Below are 22342 nucleotides of genomic sequence, written 5' to 3' on the forward strand. Positions count from 1 at the left end.
GAACCTACGCTAGGATCCTGTTTGTGGACTTCAGCTCTACATTCAACACCATCCTTCCAGCTTTGCTCCAGGACAAGCTTTCTCTGCTCCACGTGCCCAACTCCACCTGCAGGTAGATCACAGACTTCCTGACGGACCGGAGTCAGCGTGTGAGGCTGGGAAAAATGTCTCGAATACTCGGGTTCTCAGCACAGGATCTCCACAGGGCTGTGTCCTTTCCCCTCTGCTCTTCTCCCTGTACACTAACTGCTGCACCTCCAGTCACGACTCTGTAAAGCTCATCAAGTTTGCGGACGACACCACCCTCATCAGACTCATTTCGGATGGGGATGAGTCTGCCTACAGGAGGGAGGTGGACCAGCTGGTGACCTGGTGCAGCAGCAACAACTTGGAGCTCAACGCCCAGAAAACAGTGGAGATGATCGTGGACTTCAGGAAAGCCACAGCCCCCCCGCCCTCCCTCGCCCTCACCAACAGCCCCATCACCACTGTGGTCTGTCACCGCTTCCTCGGCACCACCATCACCCAGGACCTCAAGTGGGAGTCAACCATCAGCTCCCTCATCAAGAAGGCCCAGCAGAGGATGTACTTCCTGCGGCAGCTGAAGAAGGCCAAGCTGCCTGTCCAGCTGATGGTGCAGTTCTACACGGCCATCATCGAGTCCATCCTCTGCTCCTCCATCACGGTGTGGTACGCCGGGGCCACAGCCAGGGACAGACACAGACTGCAGCGCATTGTGGCCTCTGCTAAGAAGGTGATCGGCTGTAGCCTTCCATCTCTCCACGACCTGCACGTCTCCAGGACTCTGGGCTGAGCAGGTCCGATCACAGCCGACCCTTCTCACCCGGCACACGGTCTGTTCAAACCACTCCCCTCAGGCAGGAGGCTACGGTCCATCCGGACCAGAGCCTCCTGCCATAAGAACAGTTTCTTCCCCTCTGCCGTTAGACTCATGAACTCCTCATAACTCAGTCACCTTAAGCTTAACTCTGTCACTTTATCATCTTATCACGGGTCACTTTAGACAGTGTACTTTGGTTTTTAATTGCACTCCTCCCACTGCACTGTTTTTTCTGTTTCTCTGTTGCACACAGCCTTTCATATTTCATTTCTTTTTTTTATCTTAGATTTTATCTTATTTTGACACATATGTTATATTTTATCTTAGCATTTTATCTCTTCTTAATGTTGTACCATTGTACCGAAGCAAATTCCTAGTCTGTGAATCCTGTTCACTGGCAATGGCAATAAACTTCTTCTGATTCTGATTCTGAAAATGAGACCTGTTTTATTTGAAGGGTATGGATGTCTACTTTTAGAAAATCATGGTTGTACTAAATTAAAATGTGTACAGTGCAGCAGTTTAACCCACTGTTTGCCAAAACATTAACATGTCTTTGTACTGCAATATCTGATATATTCCCCTAACAAAAAAAGGCACAATATGTAATCAGGGCATCAATTAACCCCATTTTTTTTAGGTGTAAGGCATACCACTACATACATTCTTAGGGTTTAATTAAGTTCTTACCCTACTATGGGGATATTAACCCTTTAGAATCCAAAATTTTTATGAATTTTCCCCCATATATTTTGTTGATAGCACAGATTATTCATGAGTGAATGGGAATAAAATAAGTTGAAATTTATAACATTTGACAATTTTATGCCTTTTATTAAAAATACCAGGTAGAATCATTTAAAATGGGTACAATGCTTCAAATTAACCCTTTGTTAGCGGTAAACCATCAGTTCACAGTTAGTTAGCTATTTGACTGATTGTGACTGAGAATTCCTTTGGGGATGAAAGTACATGACTTTTATATAAATTCATCACAAAGAATGTTCTGAAGTCCTTTTAATGACAGTATAGACAGTTTTAACCCCTTTCCAGCTAAGCACATGTTGATCTAGCAATCATTATTTGAAACTTGCAGAGGGTATTTGTGTGACCAGTTTCGATCGTCATTGCAAAATACACACTTGCAGTTATTTTACTGCACATTTGCAGTAAAATATTATTTGTTGCCTCATTAATTAATGCACAATTGGTCAAGCACAATGACCTTCTCAGAAACAATCTGTTGGCTTAATTAAGTTCATTATCATTATCATCATTTCTACTCTTACTTACCTTTGTTAGACCAATTAATACTATCTTATTATAACTTAATTATAACTTATTTTGGTCAAATTTGGTCATATTTTGTTCGTTTATTCCTGATTGAGATCAAATCCATTTCTTGAAACAAAGGATCAATTGTGGAGCCAGCTATAGGCAAATTGAAGACATAGAATCTATGGGAAGCTACGCCTGAAAATGATGAAAATGGTTATCAACAGCCAACTGCTCTTTAAGTTGCTGCATTCAGAAATACAGTGAATTAACTGGGTAAAACCACTGAAAGATACCTAAAACACTCCGTTGTTTGTATTAGAAGTGGTTAATTTCAGAAAGATTATCAAAACTGTACAGCCAGATGCATTCCGGCAAGTTTCGAAAGAATTCTTGATCAACATGTCATTAGCTGGAAAGGGGTTAACACTGTCTATACTGCCATTAAAAGGACTTCAGAACATTCTGTGTGATGATTTTTATATAAAAGTCGTGTACTTTCATCCCCAAAGGAAATCTCGGCCACAATCAGTCAAATTGCTTACTAACTGTGGGCTGATTTTACCACAAACAAAGGGTTAATTTAAAGCATTGTACCCATTTTAAATGATTCTACCTGGTATTTTCTAATAAAAGACATCTAAAATTGTCAAATGATATACACAGCAACTTATTTTATTAACATCCACTCATGAATAATCAGAGCATCAACAAAACATGTGGGAAAAGTCATAAAAAAATTTGAGTTCTAAGGGGTTAATATCCCCACAGTAGGATAAAAAACACATTAAACCCTAAGAATGTGTGTAGTGGTATGCCTTACACCTGAAAGATGGGGTTAATTGATGCTCTGATTACATATTATGCCTCTTTGCCAGGTGAATATATCAAATATTGCAGTACAAAGACATGTTAATGTTTTGGCAAACAGGGGGTTAATCTGATGCATTGTACACATTTTAATTTAGTACAACCATGATTTTCTAAAAGTAGACATCCATACCCTTTAAATAAAACAGGTCTCATTTTGTTCTACCGCCGGGAGGGGTATCACCCTTTTCTAGCAGTCTTTTTTGGGCATGCCTGCTACTTTATAAACCTTTCTGAACCACAGAGCTGCTTGTCTGAGTTTTGCATTTGTGTCCAGACGTCTTTAGCTACCAAGCCTGATAACATCTCAGAAACCAACAAAATATTTGTCATTGATTGGAATGAATGACTTCATAATGAAGTCATATATGGAAGTCATATATAGTCAAAAACACACTTACAGACATATGTATATTTACTTGCATATTTATATCATAGTGGGTAGATTGCATAGAGTAAGCATCAGTCCTTTGATGCCTTTCACCTCCTTTGAAGATGGAACATTTTTGGCCCAATATGTTTGTTTTGTTTGTCTGTCTGTCAGGATGATCTCTGAAAAACACATCAGTGGATTTCATTGACACATGGCGGAGGGCTTGCACATCAGACATGATTATGATGTGCTTCTAAGCTGTTTAAAAAATCAATATATATATTTGTCAAGTCTTCTACTGGTGTTATATGTGCTTTGGAGATGCAGTACTCACAATCACCTGCCCCAAATTTGGCCTTGGCCTGAAACCTTGACTTTTATCAAATTTTCTCAAGCTCAAATCTTTCTGAAGCTCAAAACTTTCTCCTGGGCTTACCCTGACTCATTCCACCAGGTGTGGTCAAATCAGATTAACTCTGAGTTATTTTGTTCACACATGCATGGGTGAGACTGTCCTCCTCCAAAAATGACCCCATAGGCTATTTGTGCAAACAGAATTCTCTAGGAGTCATGTAAAAAAGAAAAGAAAAGAAAAGAGTCCTCCACAGCATGAAAAAACAAACACAATACATTTCAGAATCAGAATTGAATTTATTGTCAAGTAATTTCACACATATCGTCCAGCGGCTAAGGGACAAATTTTAGGGGAATCATGCACTTTTATACAAAAGCGCCAAAACTTTATCAGAGGTACTTTATAGTGTCCTGAAGTATATAAGATCGGGAGACATTGAATCCATAAACGTCTACACTCTAAAAACTTGGGTTTAAGAGAATAACCATTTTCAGCCTACAGCATATAATTCATGACAAACTCTTATCCAAATGTCTTTTTAAGTTCATAATATAAACTTGAAGGTTATGAAAAATGTATTAAGGCTAAGTAGGGATGCTTCGAATGTACTTCAGTGTGCTTACACTCTTAGAAAAAGCATTAATCTAGGGAAAGTGACTAAATATTGTCTAACTCATTGTGAATATTAATATACCTATGCAATATAGCTGTTTGCGAGCACAGGGCAAAGGAAAGATGCTACTCATGCACTCTAACATATTTACACTCTAAAATAACAACAGTGTTTGAACGGAAAGAAATGCTTTTTTATTAATTACAAGAAATTAATTTTGTTTTTATGGCCATAACCATTTAGTTTACAATTTAAAACACTCAGTTTACCTTATGCTATATCTTCCATAACATAAAAACATGACTCTATATTTAATTTACTTAAAGTGACTGAAAGCAGTTTACATGCATAGAAAAAGAAAGTATGCTACAAATGCACTTAAACATAGTTTATACTCTTAAAAACTAATGGTAAATTAATGTTACAATTTAAGAACACTGTAGTTCTATAATAGTTACTTCTATAACTTAGATTCTGCATGACTATCCATCCACCCATCCATCTTCTACCGCTTAATCCAATCAAGGGTCGCGGGGGCTGGAGCCTATCCCAGCAGTTATAGGGCGCGAGGTGGGGTACAGCCAGGACAGGACGCCAGTCTGTCGCAGGGCCACAAATAGACAAACAAACACAGACACACCCACACACACACCTACGGACAATTTTAAAGATTCCATTCCACCTAACCCGCATGTCTTTGGATGTGGGAGGAAACCGGAGCACCCGGAGGAAACCCACGCAAACACGGGGAGAACATGCAAACTCCACACAGAAAGGCCACGGGAATTGAACCCACAACCTTCTCGCTGTGAGGCAACAGTGCTAACCACTAATCCACCGTGCTGCCTCTGCATGACTATTTATGTTCAAATCCAGTAACACAAAAACTGTAGCACACTACTAGAAAGAGTAAACATTTAAACATTTCTCATTATGGTTAACTCCAAAACCATATCAAAATACATAACTCCTGGTAGCATGCACCCCGACATACACATAGTTCTGTGCAAGAGAGGCTCATTGTTGTGCATTTGCATGGTTTCTTGCATTGTTTTTTACAGGAACATTGGATCACTTCTTTGCAATGCTTTGATGCCTCTGGCTTATCAGTCCAATGTGGCTTCCAGCCATCCTCATCTTGCACCCAGCCCCAACCAGAAGGACTAGGAAGTACTGGCGAAAGAACTGGTTGCAGTAGCCATTCTCTACAGCTTAACAATGTTCAATCTTGATCACTGGCCCCCTACATAATAACCATATGATCGATAATCAAATGTCTCCCGCTTTGACATGACTTAATATAACTTAAAGAGTCCCTGGACAAAGTTTGGCGCTTTTGTAAAAAAGTGCACGATTCTATCCCTTAACTGCTGGACTAATACAAGGAGTTTGAGCTGGTGTTATTAGTGCATAAACAATAATAAAAAGAAAAAGAAAAGAAAACACACTCTTAGAAATGAAACATACACTCTTAGGCATAAAATGTTGAATTGAATTGATAACGTTAAGGTAACTTTCTCCACATAACATTGTTAATTAAGTGCAAAACAACATTTTCATTGACATTAATTAAATCAAATGAAACATTATTACTTAAATCCCAACATTGTGTTGCACTTAATTGATAAAGTTATGTGGAAAAAGTTACCTTAACTTTATCAATTAAATTCAACATTTTATTTCTTAGAGTGCACTTCTGTCAGAAGTAAAAGAGTTGAATAGGCAATACTGTATTCACTGTTAAATAAATATAACATAGTGGAATGGGACTGTGCAAAAACAAGTGATTGGAGTACAGGTGTGCAGTACCTTTCAGTGCACGGATGACCAATCTGCACTTTGTGGTATTGGCTCATTTTGCATCACACTCATGTTCAGTTTTGAACCCGAACACATTGTTGCTTTGAACTCTAAACATCCAGGTTTCAAAGCAGGTGCACTACCAATAGACCACCACGCCAAATCTAAGAGGTTGCACTGATGTTGTGCATATACACTACACCATGGAACTGCTTTGGATCCTGGATGGCAATCAACCAGGCAGGCAACAGGTCCATCCCCACCTCTTGAAAGTAACTATCTATATGCCACAATGTGGGCATCTCCTTAGACATCTAGGTGCTGGATCATGCACAGAGAAACACACCAGGTGGATTTCAGTTGTAACCTTAGGTCACTGGTTTGTGTCCAAGTCTCACAACCATACAGTATGACAAGGAAGAATCCAGGATTCAAAACACTTGAACTTTCATTCTCCTGCAAAGATAACAACCTCAACAGACGCCTCTGTCTGGTGACGTCAGGACTCCACAAGCTCTTCCCAGACATCTCAATCTTATAGGTTCAGAACCTAGAGACCCAAATATCTCTGTGATTCGTGAATGTCTCAAGTTCAGCCTCCATACAGATACACGTCTAATGGCCAAGTCCAATAAGTGGAAGCTTGGATCTTAGTCTTGATCCAACTGCAAAGCCAGATGCATTGTTTCCTCATTTTCTCAAGTACTGCAAATAATGATTATGCTGCAATCTAGCAAAAGTAATTAATAATCATACATGCCTTTGAATGCTCCTCATAGTCATATTTTTTGTGCCTGATTCATGATAACGGAATAATTCACATTTAATTTAAAGTGGCGAAAACAGACAGAAGTGGTACAAACTGAAACACAATCAGATAATACAGGCCTCTGTCACAGCGATTAATTATGCCACCTTTGGTCTTTTTTTGTCTACATAAAGGTCTTTGATTCTATCTCTTTTTGTCATCCATACTTACGTAGTGTGCATGTCTCACTCAAAGGGCTGCAGAGCCCTTTATAAAGCATGCCTGGGTCACCTAGAATGTCACAGGACTTGCAAACAGGGAGACAAAAAGCTGAATTGTGCTCACGGCAAATAAGCAATTGTAATTTTGAACACATCTTTCTGACGTTAGTGCTCCTGGGTTACCATGTGGACAGCTGTTGTACTGGCTGTGTGTCTGCTGGTTGCTGGAGCTCAGCCTATAGATGACCCAACATATGGAGTGAAGCTGTGCGGCCGTGAGTTCATTCGGGCGGTCATCTTCACCTGCGGAGGTTCACGATGGAGAAGATCACTCGTGAGTGAAGGTGAGATACAGTGAAATTCATTTCAGATCCATGTCTGTTTTCTAAAATCAGGAAATCTGTTGAATGTTTGAAAGTCAGAAGAATTTGTGAATTCTCGTTTCTGGTGTGTTCACATGAAGTATTTGATTCATTTTCTGTATGTACGAGTATTTGTTTATATGCAACCCCTGCTATCTTCCACCTTGTGTTCTTATTTGTGATTGTGTATCTCATCCCAAAACGAATTTGCCAGCAGTGTACTGAGACAGAAATGACACAAAATGCTGCAAAACACATGCAAACAACACTGTGCAAATATTAAGGCTTATCAAGTGCATTTTGTGTACTGCTGTAAATAATAAAATCATGAAAAAATGTAAATATTGAAAAGCTGCCAAATATTAAAATAAATAAATTCTGATACAATGAAAACCTCTTAAATGTTGAATATGTAATATTTCTGAATATATATATATATACACACACACCCTGCATTTTATAAGTATTTAACAGATTTGATTTGAATTTAGTCCATTTTTGCAGTCATTTTATTACTGAGTGATCATCTTTTTTTTTCTTTCTTTTTAAGGTAGTTTTGTGATTTCACAACTGGTTACTTAATAGAAATAAAAGAGAAATGTTAGTTTTAATATTGTTTCAATATCAATGTTTGGACACGTTAATGTCCCCCAAAACAATTTGCTAGCACCAATATCAGTGTAGTTAGAGATCCCATGTAAACAAAATGCTAAAAAAACAACAATAACAGAAAAACCACACATACAAAATGAAAGATTTTTAAAAATAATGAAAAGCTAGAATTTTATTTATAATATATTGCTAACACATTATCAAATATAAATAATATATATTTATATTTATAAATGAGTTTTTTAAATCTGTGATCACATTTTACCTTAAAAATGTGGTCTCCTACAATTGACAAGATTTTAAGATATTTATTTTGCAATCACTTTGATGCTGAATGATCATCAGCATCTATTATTGTCTTCTTTCTTGTGTACCAAGAAGACCACTTGTAAAGATTTTTCTTTTTAAACTAACGTTTGTAACTTCATATTACTTTATTTAAATAGAAGAAAAAAAAAATCACATTTAATATTATGTAAATAAGACTATTTGGACATTTCAAATTTGATTTTTATGTTGACAAACTAAAAAGCATCAAATGCTAAATTTTGATCACAATTCAAGAGTGTCTATGGCTTTTGCATATAAAGATTAGATTTGCAATAGTTGTTAAATTTTTGGACTGTTTATTTGTGTACTGATCTTTCACTTTGTTTTATTCAGCTTTTTAAACACGATCGAAAAAATACGTTTTCTCATCTTCTCTGTATTTCCAGTATGAGGAATTGTTCTGAGCATGTCATTGAGATGGACAAAGTTAAAAAGATATTTAGAGATAAAATTCTCTCATTCACACAAACTTGCATTCAAATTCAGCTGTCATCAGACATTTTAATGACCTGTTTTGCAACAGACGACCCTTTCACCTCCCATCAAGATGAATCCTCAGAGGGTTTCAACCAAAACGCCATTGTGGAAAGCTTCTTCCAGAGGAGCAGAGATCTACGCTTCCCATCCAAGAACACCCAAGATGGGACATTTAGCAGGCAGACCCGTTCCTTCATCTCTGACGAAATCTTAGAAGCCCTGCGGAAAGCCGATCGAAAAGGCCGGGATGTGGTGGTGGGTCTGTCCAACGCTTGCTGCAAGTGGGGCTGCAGCAAGAGCGAGATCAGCTCCCTCTGCTGAGAGTCGCCCACTCCCGTTGTGTGTGTGTGTGTGTGTGTGTGTGTGTGTACATATTTAAGTACAAACACACACATAACAATCAATAACTGAAATACACAAGAAGACAGATGCACTCATGCATGCACCCAAGCACACATCTTTACCCACCCTCCATGCAGTTAAAGGTTTTGTTGTGTCAGCCATTTAAAATGTTGTATGTGTGATGTGTATGGACTGTTGCTGGGCTGTCATCATTAAATTTTTAAAATCCTTTTTTAAGAAATGTAACATTAGATTGTGTTAATTTTGAAGCATATTGTTTTGTTCCCCCCTGGACATGTTAAACATGCATTAATTTTAAAAAGTACATACTCATTGGCATCTGAAATACTAATCTCTGAGTTAAATGGGGTAAAAGCATCATTACAATCAGATCCAGAAAGACATCAAGCCCAACGAGAGTAGACGATGAGTCTGTACATCCCTGTAGCCTATAATGCATTTATTTGTTCATTGATTTGTATTTTTGGTTTGATGACAAGCCCATTAATGTATTTGTCAAAACCACAGCCTTAAACAACTGCTGATTAAAAGGAAATTTGGTACAATGAAGCTGTATATCTTGTTTTCTTTTCCTTTATATATATAATTGAATTGTAAAATTTCACCTACCTAAGTTTTAAAAAGTCAGTTTGAGAATTGAATTTTGTTGCCATGGAAACTACCTTTTTCCTTGCTCCAATGTGATGATGAACAGTGTCAGCACTCGTGCTTTACAAAAGCCAAAAGATCTGAACAAGTGCCTCCTGCTGAATTGAAGGACAAGTATGCAGGTCTCCCTGATTTGAATCAGAAAAAGTAATTCAAGGTCGGTGCCCTCTGAACTCATGTTGGATGGTTAGGATATGAACCGTCATGTCAAATATAATTTGGCTGCAATTATTTGATGGTGAATAAATTGTACAGCAAAAACAACTGGATGCATTGATACACAGATGGACTTATTTCAGGAGGGAAGCTTTGACTTGGAGGTTAGAGATGCAAATTTGTGACCAGAAGATACTTGGTTCAGTTCTCTGATCAGACATGAAAACCATGAAGTTGTGCTTGAGCATGGTCTGAAATTGCAAGTTGAATCTGATGTACAGTTGAACACCTTGCATGGCGGTATTCTGACATCCGTGTATGGGTGTCACTATGAAGCAGTCTGTGTGTCTGCACCAAATGGAAAACTGCTATAGAAATGGTCCATATATGTATTTTTCTTTGTAGAACTATTGGCTGCACGTCGGCCTCGTGGTTAGCACTGTTGCCTCACAAAGAGAAGGTCCTGGGCTTGCTTCTGACCTGGTCCTTTCTGTGTGAAGTTTGCATGTTGTCCCTGTGTTTGCATGGGTTGCCTCAGGTTGCTTTGGCTTCCTCCTACTTCCAAAGTCATGCAGGTTATGTGAATTAGTGACTCTAAATTGACAGTAGGTGTGAATGTGATTGTCTGTGTGTAATAGACTGGGGACCTGCAGTGTGAACCCTGCCTCTGCTAGGATAGACCTCATGTCACCCTTAACTGGAATAAGTGGGTCCGAAAATGGATCCACAAATAGAACAAAATGTTTTATTGTTTGACTGACTTGATACTTTGTTGTTTTCATTGGTCTGGTCATATTGCTGCAACACCACAAACTCTGAAATTCAATCTAAGCATACCTTATACCATGTATCCTAACAATTTAAGGTGAATCCTTTTAACTCGCCACATACAGTCAAAATTAAATCATGATGTAAAATAATGTGTACTAATGGGAAAACTTCTCAAATAATTTTCTTGGTACCAAATGGAACATAGTGCTCCATGATACAGATGCTGTTATTTTTCTAAATATTCTATAGCCTCATAATAAAAATGAATAAATAATATATGAATAATTAATGCAAAAATATAGTAATATAAATTAATTATAATTAGGGATATTATTGGGATACATATGATGTACTGTAAGTGGTGTAAGAGAAACATCTGAGGTAAAGCTTATGGTCGTTGAAACCAGTGTTGATTCCTGTTTATATTAAGTGACTTTTAGTCCTGACCTGTTTGACCTGTTTTGATTTAGAATATAGTATCATGTCAGACTGCCATACAACAAAGGAGAGATTAGGTGCTGCACATTTTTAATTTTGTTAAAGAGATAATTGTATGAACATTGTCTCCATCAGTGGTTATATGGTGGAAAAACAGGTCTGTGCATCTGAAGTCAGCTTATCATCCAGGATGTCTCTGTATATTGCTGCATTCATCTTTCCCTCAATCCTGACTAGTCTCCCAGTTCCTGCCGCTGAAAAACATCCCCACAGCATGATGCTGCCACCACCATGCTTTACTGTAGGGATGGTGCCTCCAAACATGATACCTGGCATTCACGCCAAAGAGTTCAATCTTTGTCTCATCAGACCCGAGAATTTTGTTTTTCATAGTCTGACAGTATCAGGCTTGTAAGGCAGGACAGGCTGGACGCAAATGCACAACGCAGGTACACAGCTCTGTGGAGGAAAAACATTTACTTGGTAAACAGGCTTAGGTCAGTACATGGATAGGCAGTCTAAACAAAGCAACAGGATCCAGAACATCAGGCAAAAAGCGTGGTCAAAATGCAAGCAAGTAGTCGTCATAAACCGATAAGGCACAAAAAGCAAGGCAAGAGTACAAGAACAGAGCCGGTAAGAAGGCACAAGGCACATTGAACTGGCAAAGGACAGATTCAAACCGGGCACCTTATAAAGCACCCAAGTGAATAACCACAACACAGAACAGGTGTGTAGGGAAACACCCAGATCCGGGGTGTGGCCAGACGGATGGAGACACCCACCACCAAGAACCAAGACAAAAAGGCAAGAGACAACAGGACAGAGTAAACCCAAGCAGAAAAAGAGACAAACCAAACACCAAAACCACCCCCACGACCCCGGAGCCTGACAGAGAGTCCTTCAGGCAAACTCCAGGTGGGCTGCCATGTACCTTTTACAAAGGACTGGCTTCTGTCTGGCCACTCTACCATACAGGCATGACTAGTGTATTTCTACAGAGATGGTTGTCCTCCTGGTTGGTTCTCCTCTCTCCAGAGAGGAATGCTGGAACTCTGACAGAGTGACCATCGAGTTCTTGGTCACCTCCCTGACTAAGGCCCTTTTGATTGCTCCGTTTAGACAGGCAGCCAGAAGAGTCCCGGTGGATCTGAACATCTTCCATTTATGCATGATGGAGGCCACTGTGCTCTTTGGGACCTTCAAAGCAGCAGAAATATTTCAGTATCCTTCCCCAGATGTGTGCCTTGAGACAATCCTGTCTCAGAGGTCTACAGACAATTCCTTTGACTTCATGCTTGGTTTGTGCTCTGACATGCACTGTCAACTGCGGGATCTTATATGTAGACAGGTGTGTGACTTTCCAAGTCATGCCCAATCAACAGAATTCACCCCCAGGTGGACTCCAGTTAAGGTGTAGAAACATCTCAAAGATGATTAGTGGAAACAGGATGCACCTGAACTCAACTTTGAGCTTCATGGCAAAGGCTGTGAATACTTGTATATATATATATATATATATATATATATATATATTTATTTATTTATTTATTTCATCCATATGGAATAAGGCTGTAACATAAAATGTGGAAAAAGTGAAGCGCTGTAAATACTTTCCAGATGCACCGTTACTTCTGAATATTTTATAACATGTGCCATCAACTTTACATTCTTGTTATGGGGTATTGTGTGTAAAATTTTGAGAAAAAAAAAAAAAAGAAATTCATCCATTTTGGAACAATTCTGTAACAAAATGTGGAAAACATGAAACACTGTGCATACTTACTGGATGCACTTTTACTTGTGAATATTTTATGACATATGTCATCAACTTTATTTATTTATTTATTTATTCTGAAGCTGAAAATGCTCTTATAGTACACTCACCCCATGATATTTTTGTTGACCGTGTAAGATGATGACTACATGTCTTTGGTACAAGGTGTCTCTGGAGGTTACTTATGGAGACTCTGATAAGGAGTATAATGCATTTGATTTGTAAACCTGGTCATTTCGAAACCAGTTACGTAACATTTGACACAAAGAGAGTTTGAAACGGTTCGAAACTACAGCAAGTGCACAGCCTACTGTCACATAGTGGTACTACAGCTTTATAAATGAGCTGAGCTCGTGCTCGCCGGCTGGCGCCACACCCTTCTTGATCGGAAATCCCGTGACGTCACCCAGTCGAAACCGCGATATTCTCGGAAGGGGCGGAGCTACCGAGCTTTTGAAGACTGAAGAGTGTGTCGGTTGAAGTCGAGAGGGTTCAGATGCGTTTTATCATTGTGTCTCAAAATGAGGTAAAAAAAAAAAAAGTTTTACTCTTCAACCAACTTCCTATGTTCAGATATGAGATTTTCGTTCTTTATGGCTGCTTTTAATTCACTTAAGAATTTAACAACTTCAACAGGCTTGTTATTATATTTATTAGATTATTAACTTTGTAATTTACATGGAAATATGTAAATATCACGTCATTATTAATTTATTTCGTAGCAAACATATGGGAAAATAAAACAATAAAAGTCTCTTTTTGGCTTTTTTTTTTAAGGATTTTGTACAGTAGATGTATCCAACGTTGGGTAGGATTACTTTGAAATGTAATCCAAAAGTAATCAGATTACAAGTAATCCAAATGTATGTACACACATACATGTAATCCACATGTATTCTTTCAAAGTAATCCTACCCAACCTTGGCTTTATCATCACCATCAATGAGATACATGTACATGATAGATGTACTAGAATAAGAGAAATGTATTTTACAGAATAAACTGTAACTTTTGAAGTGTGTGTTTCTGCTTTTTTTTTTTTTTTTTTTTTTTTATGTTCCACAGGCACTAGATGCCCGGGTCCAAATGTAATGGCCAGTCTTGGGACAACATGGCTTTTCTCCATATTGCTGCTCCACCAGCCTTCTTGCATTGCTGCAGCAGGTAGCATTATTCAAAGTGTGCACTCTGTGTGTTCATGAGTGCTTCAGCTGCACCTGGTTCTCCCGTCAAACTTATATCCCTATTTATTAGTATTTATACTGGCCATACACTAATGCGTGACAAGCCACAGTTGTGGAATGCACGCTATATTGCAGTGTATGGAACAACTGCTTTTAAAATGTGCTTCTTGGTGTGAGCATGGTCAAAACATTTGCTATATACCCAGTACTGTATTTCCTGTACCTTTGTTGTATGATGCAGAAGCTCAACATTTGAGCTAATGGTTTGATGTATTAGTGTGCATGAGCTAAACGAGAGCAATCAGAGATTTCTGAGGTCCACCAATCTGGATCCAGATCACCTCCAAAATTCAGTGGAGTCTTCCATGCCCTAATATATATCTATCTAAATTTGGTCAGAATTTGTGAAGTAGTTTTGAAGTGATCTTTCAAAGCCTGTATAAAGGGAAATCTTGATCCAGAATCCGTATTTGGATCCAGATCACCTCCAATATTCAGTGGAGTCTTCCAAGACCTAATATCTATCTGTGGTGCAAATTTGGTGAGAATCTGTGAAGTAGTTTTGACGTAATCCTTCAAAGCATATATAAAGTGAAATCTTGATCCAGAATCCGAATTTGGATCCGGATGACCTCCAAAACTTAATGGAGTCTCCAATGGCCTAATATGTATCTGTGGTGAAACTTTTGTCAAATTCCTTGCAGGAGTTTTGACGTAATCCTGCTAACAGACAGACAGACAGACAAATAAATAAACGTTGATGATTTTATTACATCCTTGGCAGATGTAATAATTTTGGCTGCACTCATGGAGAGGTTTTCACTTATCTCGGCAGTGACGTATATGTCGCTGGGTTCTCGACCTTTAAGATTGAAAGGTGGCTGGGAAGTGCTTATAGAGCCATGAGGTGATTGGACAGAGGTGTTTGGTGATGCCAATTTCTTTGCAGGTGAATGAAGGTCCAAGTCTTTAGGGTCCTAGTGTTGCCTGTCTTGCTGTATTGTTGTGAGACTTGGCCACAATTCAGTGACCTATGGCGACACCTGAATGTTTTTAGTTCAAGTGTCTTCGAAGGATCCTTGGGTACCGTTGGAATGATTATGAGGGAGCGTCTCCTCTGACATTTTGGCCATGTGGTCCTTTTTGCTGTGCATGATCCAGCACACAGCAGGTTCCTGAGTGTTGAGGACCCCAGTAGCTGGAGAAGGCCAAGGGGACGTCCACATTTCACCTGGGTATGGCAGAGAGATGCTTATTTTAGAGATGTGGGAATGGTCCGGTTGTCAGTCTGGGTGGTCCAGGACCCGGAGCGGTTCCTTGGTGTTGTGGATGTGGAAAGGTGCAGCACCAGTGCATGCGCACAAACTTGACTTGATCTGCACACATGGCCAGGGCATTGGAAAAAGAGAGGTGCTTGTTCATATGAGCTGTATTCTGACTGAACCAAGTTTTGCAGTGTAAGGAATGAAATGATGAAAGGCTGTCTCATTGTTGCCATTCTAGTGTATCTGTTGTTAATTTCATTAAAACCTAAGCAGCTGAAACTGATTAATACCCCCCTTTCTCTGCTTAACTGACCAGATCAATATATCAGAAGTTGAATTGATTTGATGCTATTATAGGAAAGCATAGACTGAGAGGCACAGCCAAGTGTTGGGAACAGTGTACAGGAACATCTGTGCTACATACAGATAAGAAGTACCCAAGTCCCAATGGAAGACACCTCTGAAGGTGTTTGAAAACGACAGGCTCAGGTCCTGCGGGACTTCAAATTTTAAACAGACAAGCAGCTGCTGGCCAACCAACCAGACATTGTCATAGCTGACATGGAAAAGAAGACCACAGTTGTGACAGAGTTGGCAATCCCAGCTGACCGCAACGTCAGAAAGAAGGAGTACGAGAAAATCAAGAAGTACTGGGGCTGATTGAACAACTGGAGCAGATATTGAAGGAATAGACCAAAGTGGTCTCAGTGGCAGTGGGAGTATTTGGAGCTGTAACCTCCAAACTAAAACAGACAACATCAGAGGTGTCTGTCCAGAATGGAAGAGCTAAGATACTGCACAGAATCCTCAAATTCCCAGGCCTCTGGTAGAGGACTCGAGCTTGAGGAACACACACACACACACACACACACACACACACACACACACACACACACACACACACACACACACACACACACACACACACACACACACACACACACACACCGTCCATCCACTTCCCATACCCACTTACTCCAAATAAGGGTCACGGAGGGGTGGGGGGCTGGACCCTATCCAAGTAGTCATAGGGCGTGAGACAGGGTACACCCTGGACAGGACACCAGCCCATCACAGGGCCACGTATAGACAAACACACATTCACACGCACACCTACAGATAATTTAAAGTTTCCAGTTCACCTAACCTGCATGTCTTTGGATGTGGGAGGAAGCCAGAGCACCTGGAGGAAACCCTCGTAAACACGGGGAGAACATGCAAACTCCACACAGAAAGGGCAGGAAGTGATACCATGACCTTCTTGGTGTGAGGCATCAGTGCTAACCACTAATCCACTGTGCCGCTCACACGCACACTAATCAGTCATAATATTGTGACCACTAACAGGTGAAGTGAAAAACATTGATTTTCTAATCACAGTGGCATCCGTGAGTGGATGGGCAATATAAGGAAGAATGTTGTTTGTGAAGCGACCGGGCAGAGAATCAGCAGCTCCAAATCTGAGACCATGGTCCTCTGTTGGAAAATGGTGGATTGTCCTCTCTGGGTCTGGGCAGAGTTATTGCCTCAAGTGCAGGAGTTTAAGTGTCTCGGGGTCTTGTTCACAAGTGAGCATGAGATCGATAGACAAATTGGGGCGGCGTCTGATATTTTTGGTAGGCTGTACCGGAAGAAGGAGGTGAGCTGGAAGGTGAGGCTCTCAATTTACCAGTTGATTCATGCTCCTGTCATGAACTTTGGGTAATGACTGAGAGAATAAGATCTCAGATACAAGAGGCAGATATTAAATTCCTTCGTTGGGTATCAGGGATTATACTCTTGGACAGGGTGAGAAACCCGCCGATCCGAGAGGAACTCTGAGTAGAGCCACTGCTTCTTCACATCGAAAAGAGCTGGCTGAGATGATTCGGGCATCTGGTGCCCCATGGTCATCTCCTTAGGGAGGTCTTCCAGGCACATCAAACTGGGAGGAGGCCTGAGGAAGAAACAACAAGAACAAATAGTAAGCAGAGTCAAACAGTGGGGGAAAGTCAAGTCTGGGAACATTGCATGTGTCACTATATCCACCACACCATGGAACCACTTTGGGTCCTGGATGACAACCATCCTGGCAGAGAACTGATCCATCCCAACCTTTTGAAAGAAACCATCTATCTTCTGCAGCAAGGTGAAACTTGAGCATCCTCTTGGCTTTTTCTAGCCCTGAGGTCCTCATCACTGACCCACCTGCACAGAAAAACACATGTCCAAAATATCGTATCTGATGCCAAAACAAATCATACCATACAGATTAATAATAAAGCTATAAGAATGTAACCAGTTATGTTAGCGTGTGTGTTTGTTCACGTGAAGGTGTCCTGCACTTTGATGTAAATGGGACCAACATATAGAGTGCTGTGAGAGATATATTTTAATAATAGTAATAATAATAATTCTTTTAAACAATATAAGATTTGCCTGCTATTACTCTCTGGCGTTCTGCATCAAATTATTCATGGACCTGTATGGAGTCATGATGCAGCATAAGTATGGATTTACAGTGGCAGACATTGAAGTGCACTAAAATTTTTAAACAATTTCAACATGTTTGACTAAAAGTGTCTTAGTTTTCTTTATATACAGACTTTTTGTGCCATCGCGCTGTGAAGTAGAGCCTCGTGCAGACATGTCAGTAAATTTCATTTATAGACCAAGTTCTGCTGCTGTCGCATTTGTGCATTTGCTGAAGAGGAAGTTGTGACAAGAGAAGGGCAAAAACATTTAGGCCTGCACTGTGAAAACACGTTTCCTGTTGCTTCCCTGCAACGGGCTTCATGCACTAACTATCTCTGCAAAGTTATAGGCTTACCAGAAAGAAGACTGCGGGTAACTCTGATTGATATTCTTGTGATGAACAAAAACACATTCATCGGAATGAACGGATGTGAGTGAATAGTACCGCTGTGGGGATTTTGTTGTTGGGTGTGATTGGTGTTCTTTGTATTGGTATTCTCAGAATTTCACTGCCTCACTACTTCTAGATTTTGCCAATGTAACAAACAATTGTTAACCCTAGATCACAAGAATTAATATTAATAAGAATTAATATTAAAGGTGTATGTCTGAAAATGTGCAGAATTTGTCCCTGTTAAATGTGCACATATAAAAGCAAAGTTGTTACATTACCTGTAATTAATGTCATGTTATTTTTAACTTTTTGGACGGTGTGTTATAACACAGTCTTACTGGTTTTGCACTATATGACCCCTTTAAAAATGACTTCATTTCAGCAAGAGTTAATCTGGACTATTTTCATTTTCAAACTTGCTCCTTCAAAGTTAAAACCTGGATGAGTTCAAATCATGAATGAAAAGTTTTTAATGCAGTTTTAAATATTTTACAAATCTTTTGCTGTGTTTAATTAAGACTTTAACAAACTTGCACACAGTGAAAATATCAGCTAGTTCACACAACACAATCACAGTTTAAGCACTTTGATTTGTCTTTTACTTTATAGGCAGTTATATCAATAAGAAAAGGCAGTTATGTCAATAAGAAAAGTATTCAAGAGGTGTTTTGACTCATATGTGGATCTCAGCAGAATAAGAAATACAACCGGAACTGTGATCTTCAAGGCCTCAGAGCTGCAGTGTTGATCAGAGCTGCAGATGCACTGAAGTGATTATTGGCTTCCAAATGAATGGTATTGTTTTTCATTCCTGTCATGATAAGAATTTTCTGGCCTGGCAAGGGTTCTCATTGGTGTGATTGATCACAGTGTTGACAGTTTTGCACAGTTCATATCATGGTGCACTATCACCTCCGTGACAGCTATAATACTGGTAGACCACCCACCCCATTTTGTTGGTCTTACCAGAATAAACTCTCAGATTTTGTTTGTTTGAATTTGAAATAAAGCTGCAGCCTCATTGAATCTTGCCATTATTTCCCTTATGTGTTTCCACAGGTCCACCTGCTCAGCCCTCTGATCTTCAGTGCTATATTCCTGTTAATGAGGATGACATTCATTGTACTTGGGATCCAGGGCCAGACCAGCAAATCCATTCAAACTACAGCCTGCACTGGAAACCAGCAAATGTCAAGTAAACTCAAAACCAAGTCACTCAGGGCACGTGTTAGCTTATCTGCACAACAAGTTTGTACTAGACTCAAAGCAGCTGAAAACATGTTTAGCTTAATTTGCAGTTTGTTTTCTATTCATTTGGATTTTCAGTCCAGTTTTGTCATGAAATGAGGCAACGTGGCTCAGACAGTGGGCGGACACAAAATGCAGGCTCTCAGACAGAGGCATTGGAGTAATAAAATGACTTCATCTTAAAGCAGGCAGAGGTTCGGTACACAGGATAGCAGTCAGCGAGGCAGAGGTAACAGGCAGGTGCAAAGCAGTGGCTTGGCCAAAAACAAGCAGGGTTCAGAGGTAGGGAGAGACAGTGTTAAAAGGGTTAAGGCAAAAGTGACATCGAAAAACAAAGCGAGGTCAATACATGGCTAGGCAAACAGAATTATGACAAAAATGGCTGGGATGAAAACACATGGTACGACGAACTGGCGGAGACCAACACAAAACACGAGGCTTAAATACACAGTGGGTAATCAGGGTGTGAAATGAAACAGGTGCAGGGAATGCTCAGGAAGGAGGCGTGGTAGGACCAGAGAAGAGAAGAGACAAGAGAGTTCAGTGACAGGTGGGCGTGACAGAAAGGAGCAGAAGCAAATGGAAATGTGATAGTGACATTCTTCAAAACCAACTGTAAGAAAAATAAAATACATAAAACAAAGATGAACCCAACCTAAGGCCAAATAAAAGACCAACATCGGAAGAACAAAAAATCAGACTATAGGGAACAAATGGAAGAACTGAAAAGAGATCAACAAGAAATTAAAAGGCAGAGACCAAACTAGAATGGAACTCACCACATGGCTAAAGAATAACACACAGAAAAGAGATACTCAGAACCAAACTAAGACAAGACTTAACAAGAGATAAAAATATAAACATTGGGGCCAGACAGTGGATCAAAGAAAGGGGACATGAACACAAACACGGGACATGGACACAGACAAGAACCAAAACATGACATGAGCCACAACTGTGGCCGAATTGTGACAAGTTTAGATTCTGGATTCTTACTTGTTTCAGTTCTGTTTATATTCTGATAGCTTTTCAGATAGTTTTTAAATCTTAAGAGTCATTTATCTACATTTTGAGTTAATATCAGATTTATTTAGCATTTCTGTTAGCTTTATATTTAGTTTTCTCCAGCCTAATTTTTCTTCATATTCAGTTAGTATGAGATTCAACAAGCTTTTCTGTTAGCTGTATATTCAGTTTGTGGGCAGTATATTTCCATAGTGGTTGGCCCACTTCCCTCACAGCAAGAAGGTCATGGCACTTGCACTGTTGAGGTTTCTTCCCACCATCAAAATAAGCACAATAGCTTAAATTCCCACTATGGTGTATGGTATGGTATGGTGGCAAGAACTTCATGAAGATAAGCACTGGACTGTCATTAATATGCTGTACTGTGTCGGGTTGTTCTTGTCTTTTAGAGAAGGGCTCACGAAAGCAACAAATGTGAGTGGGTCTATCGCACGTCACACATTTACTCAGAACAGTGAACTTCATGTTTGGGTCCAGGCTGAGAACCAATATGGTTCTTCCACGTCTCACACAGTTACTTTTAACCCAGCAAACATCAGTAAGTCAAATGTAAATTTCTCCTTTCATGACCACAGCAATAGCAATAATATTTGTGCCTAATATATTATTTATCACAAATTTTGTGTATTTCATTCTTAAAGTCAAGCCATCTCCTCCCAGAGTCACAGTGACCCAGGACCCACTGGAGTTTCTCTGGAATTATTCCTCATGTGTTGACTTGGATTTGTCTTTGGGAAACTGTATGATTCGACACCGGACTGAAGAAGATCAAGTCTGGATTGAGGAGGTAAAGTTTTGCCTGCAGCCTGTTTTGTCTCTTTCTTTACATACCACATTGGTATTTTTCTTAGGTACAAGTAAGGGGGCTCCAAAGAAAGGGGTTGGAACCACTGCCATAGGCATGATCCGGATTGTAACAACTTCCGTGTTAATACCACATGTCCCAGTCACGAATGGATGGATGGTTGATTACTTTGGGAGACTCAGATGAGGCGTACCACTTGCATTGCATTGCCCCAGTTTCATTGTTGTCACCCCCCCACTTCCCGTACAATGGCAGTAAAGACCTATTCTATTCTATTGTGAGGGAACATGAACATTGACGTTTGGGCCATGGGGTTTGCTTCCCTGGGATTCAATACATGGGTGCTTCAGTTTTCAGGGCCCCATCAACTGGACAAGTCAAGGGGACACCCCTGTTTCACCTGGCTGCAGCAGATAGATGTTTACTTTCCAAAGATCCTGTGGTCTGCCTGGGTTGTTGCCATTAAGGATCCATGTGTGGTGAATGTGTTGACTCATGGCACCAGCGCGTGCTCCCAGACCTGTTCTCCCTGACAATAACTGTGGTCATAATGAAGTCAGAAATGTACACAGTATTGCAGTAGAGACAGACTATAATATTGAAAAACTGTCCGCCTAGGCAGAGAAATTGCTCAGACCATTCCTACAAAGTAGTCGGATTCTCTATTGTTCATTTGTTTGCAGTCATTGTTTCGCCAAGCTGTAAATAAATGTTTCTTCTGGTGGGACCCTTGCATACTTGTTCATACTTAATTATTTTGTTCCTCTTTATACAGGATGAAGCTGGGATATTTATCAGCCATACAATAGACAACCCCCGCCCATACACGGTCTATGAGTTTCAGGTTTGCTGTGCCTGTGAGCCAGGAGTGATGAGTGACTGGAGTGAAATCGCTACGGTTCGGAGTGCAGGGACCGGTGAGACCTCAAGTAGTAT

The 22342-nt window shown here is 39.9% G+C and overlaps 2 protein-coding genes across 3 annotated transcripts in view; both read left to right on the top strand.

Annotated features, from left to right (window-relative positions):
• Nucleotides 1-7182: 7182 nt before the first annotated feature.
• On the top strand, nucleotides 7183-9340 carry rln3a (relaxin 3a). Its single transcript, XM_034190422.1, has 2 exons — nucleotides 7183-7440; nucleotides 8924-9340. Exons 1-2 carry the CDS (start codon nucleotides 7281-7283, stop codon nucleotides 9196-9198), a joined length of 435 nt encoding a protein of 144 aa, XP_034046313.1. The 5' UTR covers nucleotides 7183-7280; the 3' UTR covers nucleotides 9199-9340.
• Nucleotides 9341-13464: 4124 nt separating this feature from the next.
• il12rb2l (interleukin 12 receptor, beta 2a, like) overlaps nucleotides 13465-22342 on the top strand; it is a 36201-nt gene continuing 27323 nt past the window's right edge. The window contains exons 1-6 of one of the 2 annotated variants that reach the window (XM_034190273.1): nucleotides 13465-13556; nucleotides 14096-14194; nucleotides 19387-19522; nucleotides 20991-21139; nucleotides 21243-21388; nucleotides 22182-22323. In XM_034190273.1, the coding sequence (XP_034046164.1) occupies nucleotides 14122-14194; nucleotides 19387-19522; nucleotides 20991-21139; nucleotides 21243-21388; nucleotides 22182-22323 (646 nt within the window). In that variant the 5' untranslated portion in view covers nucleotides 13465-13556; nucleotides 14096-14121. The remainder of the gene's footprint in view (nucleotides 13557-14095; nucleotides 14195-19386; nucleotides 19523-20990; nucleotides 21140-21242; nucleotides 21389-22181; nucleotides 22324-22342) is intronic. The other variant, XM_034190274.1, reaches the window with a different exon arrangement.

This window comes from Thalassophryne amazonica, chromosome 16, assembly GCF_902500255.1.
Source record: "Thalassophryne amazonica chromosome 16, fThaAma1.1, whole genome shotgun sequence".
NCBI lineage: Eukaryota > Metazoa > Chordata > Actinopteri > Batrachoidiformes > Batrachoididae > Thalassophryne > Thalassophryne amazonica.

Bases quoted from the DNA above. Each gene is read 5' to 3' on its own strand.
- rln3a (XM_034190422.1), top strand. From the start codon at position 7,281: ATGTGGACAGCTGTTGTACTGGCTGTGTGTCTGCTGGTTGCTGGAGCT. The intron at 7,441-8,923 runs GTGAGATACAGT...GTTTTGCAACAG, and splicing joins AAGATCACTCGTGAGTGAAG to ACGACCCTTTCACCTCCCAT.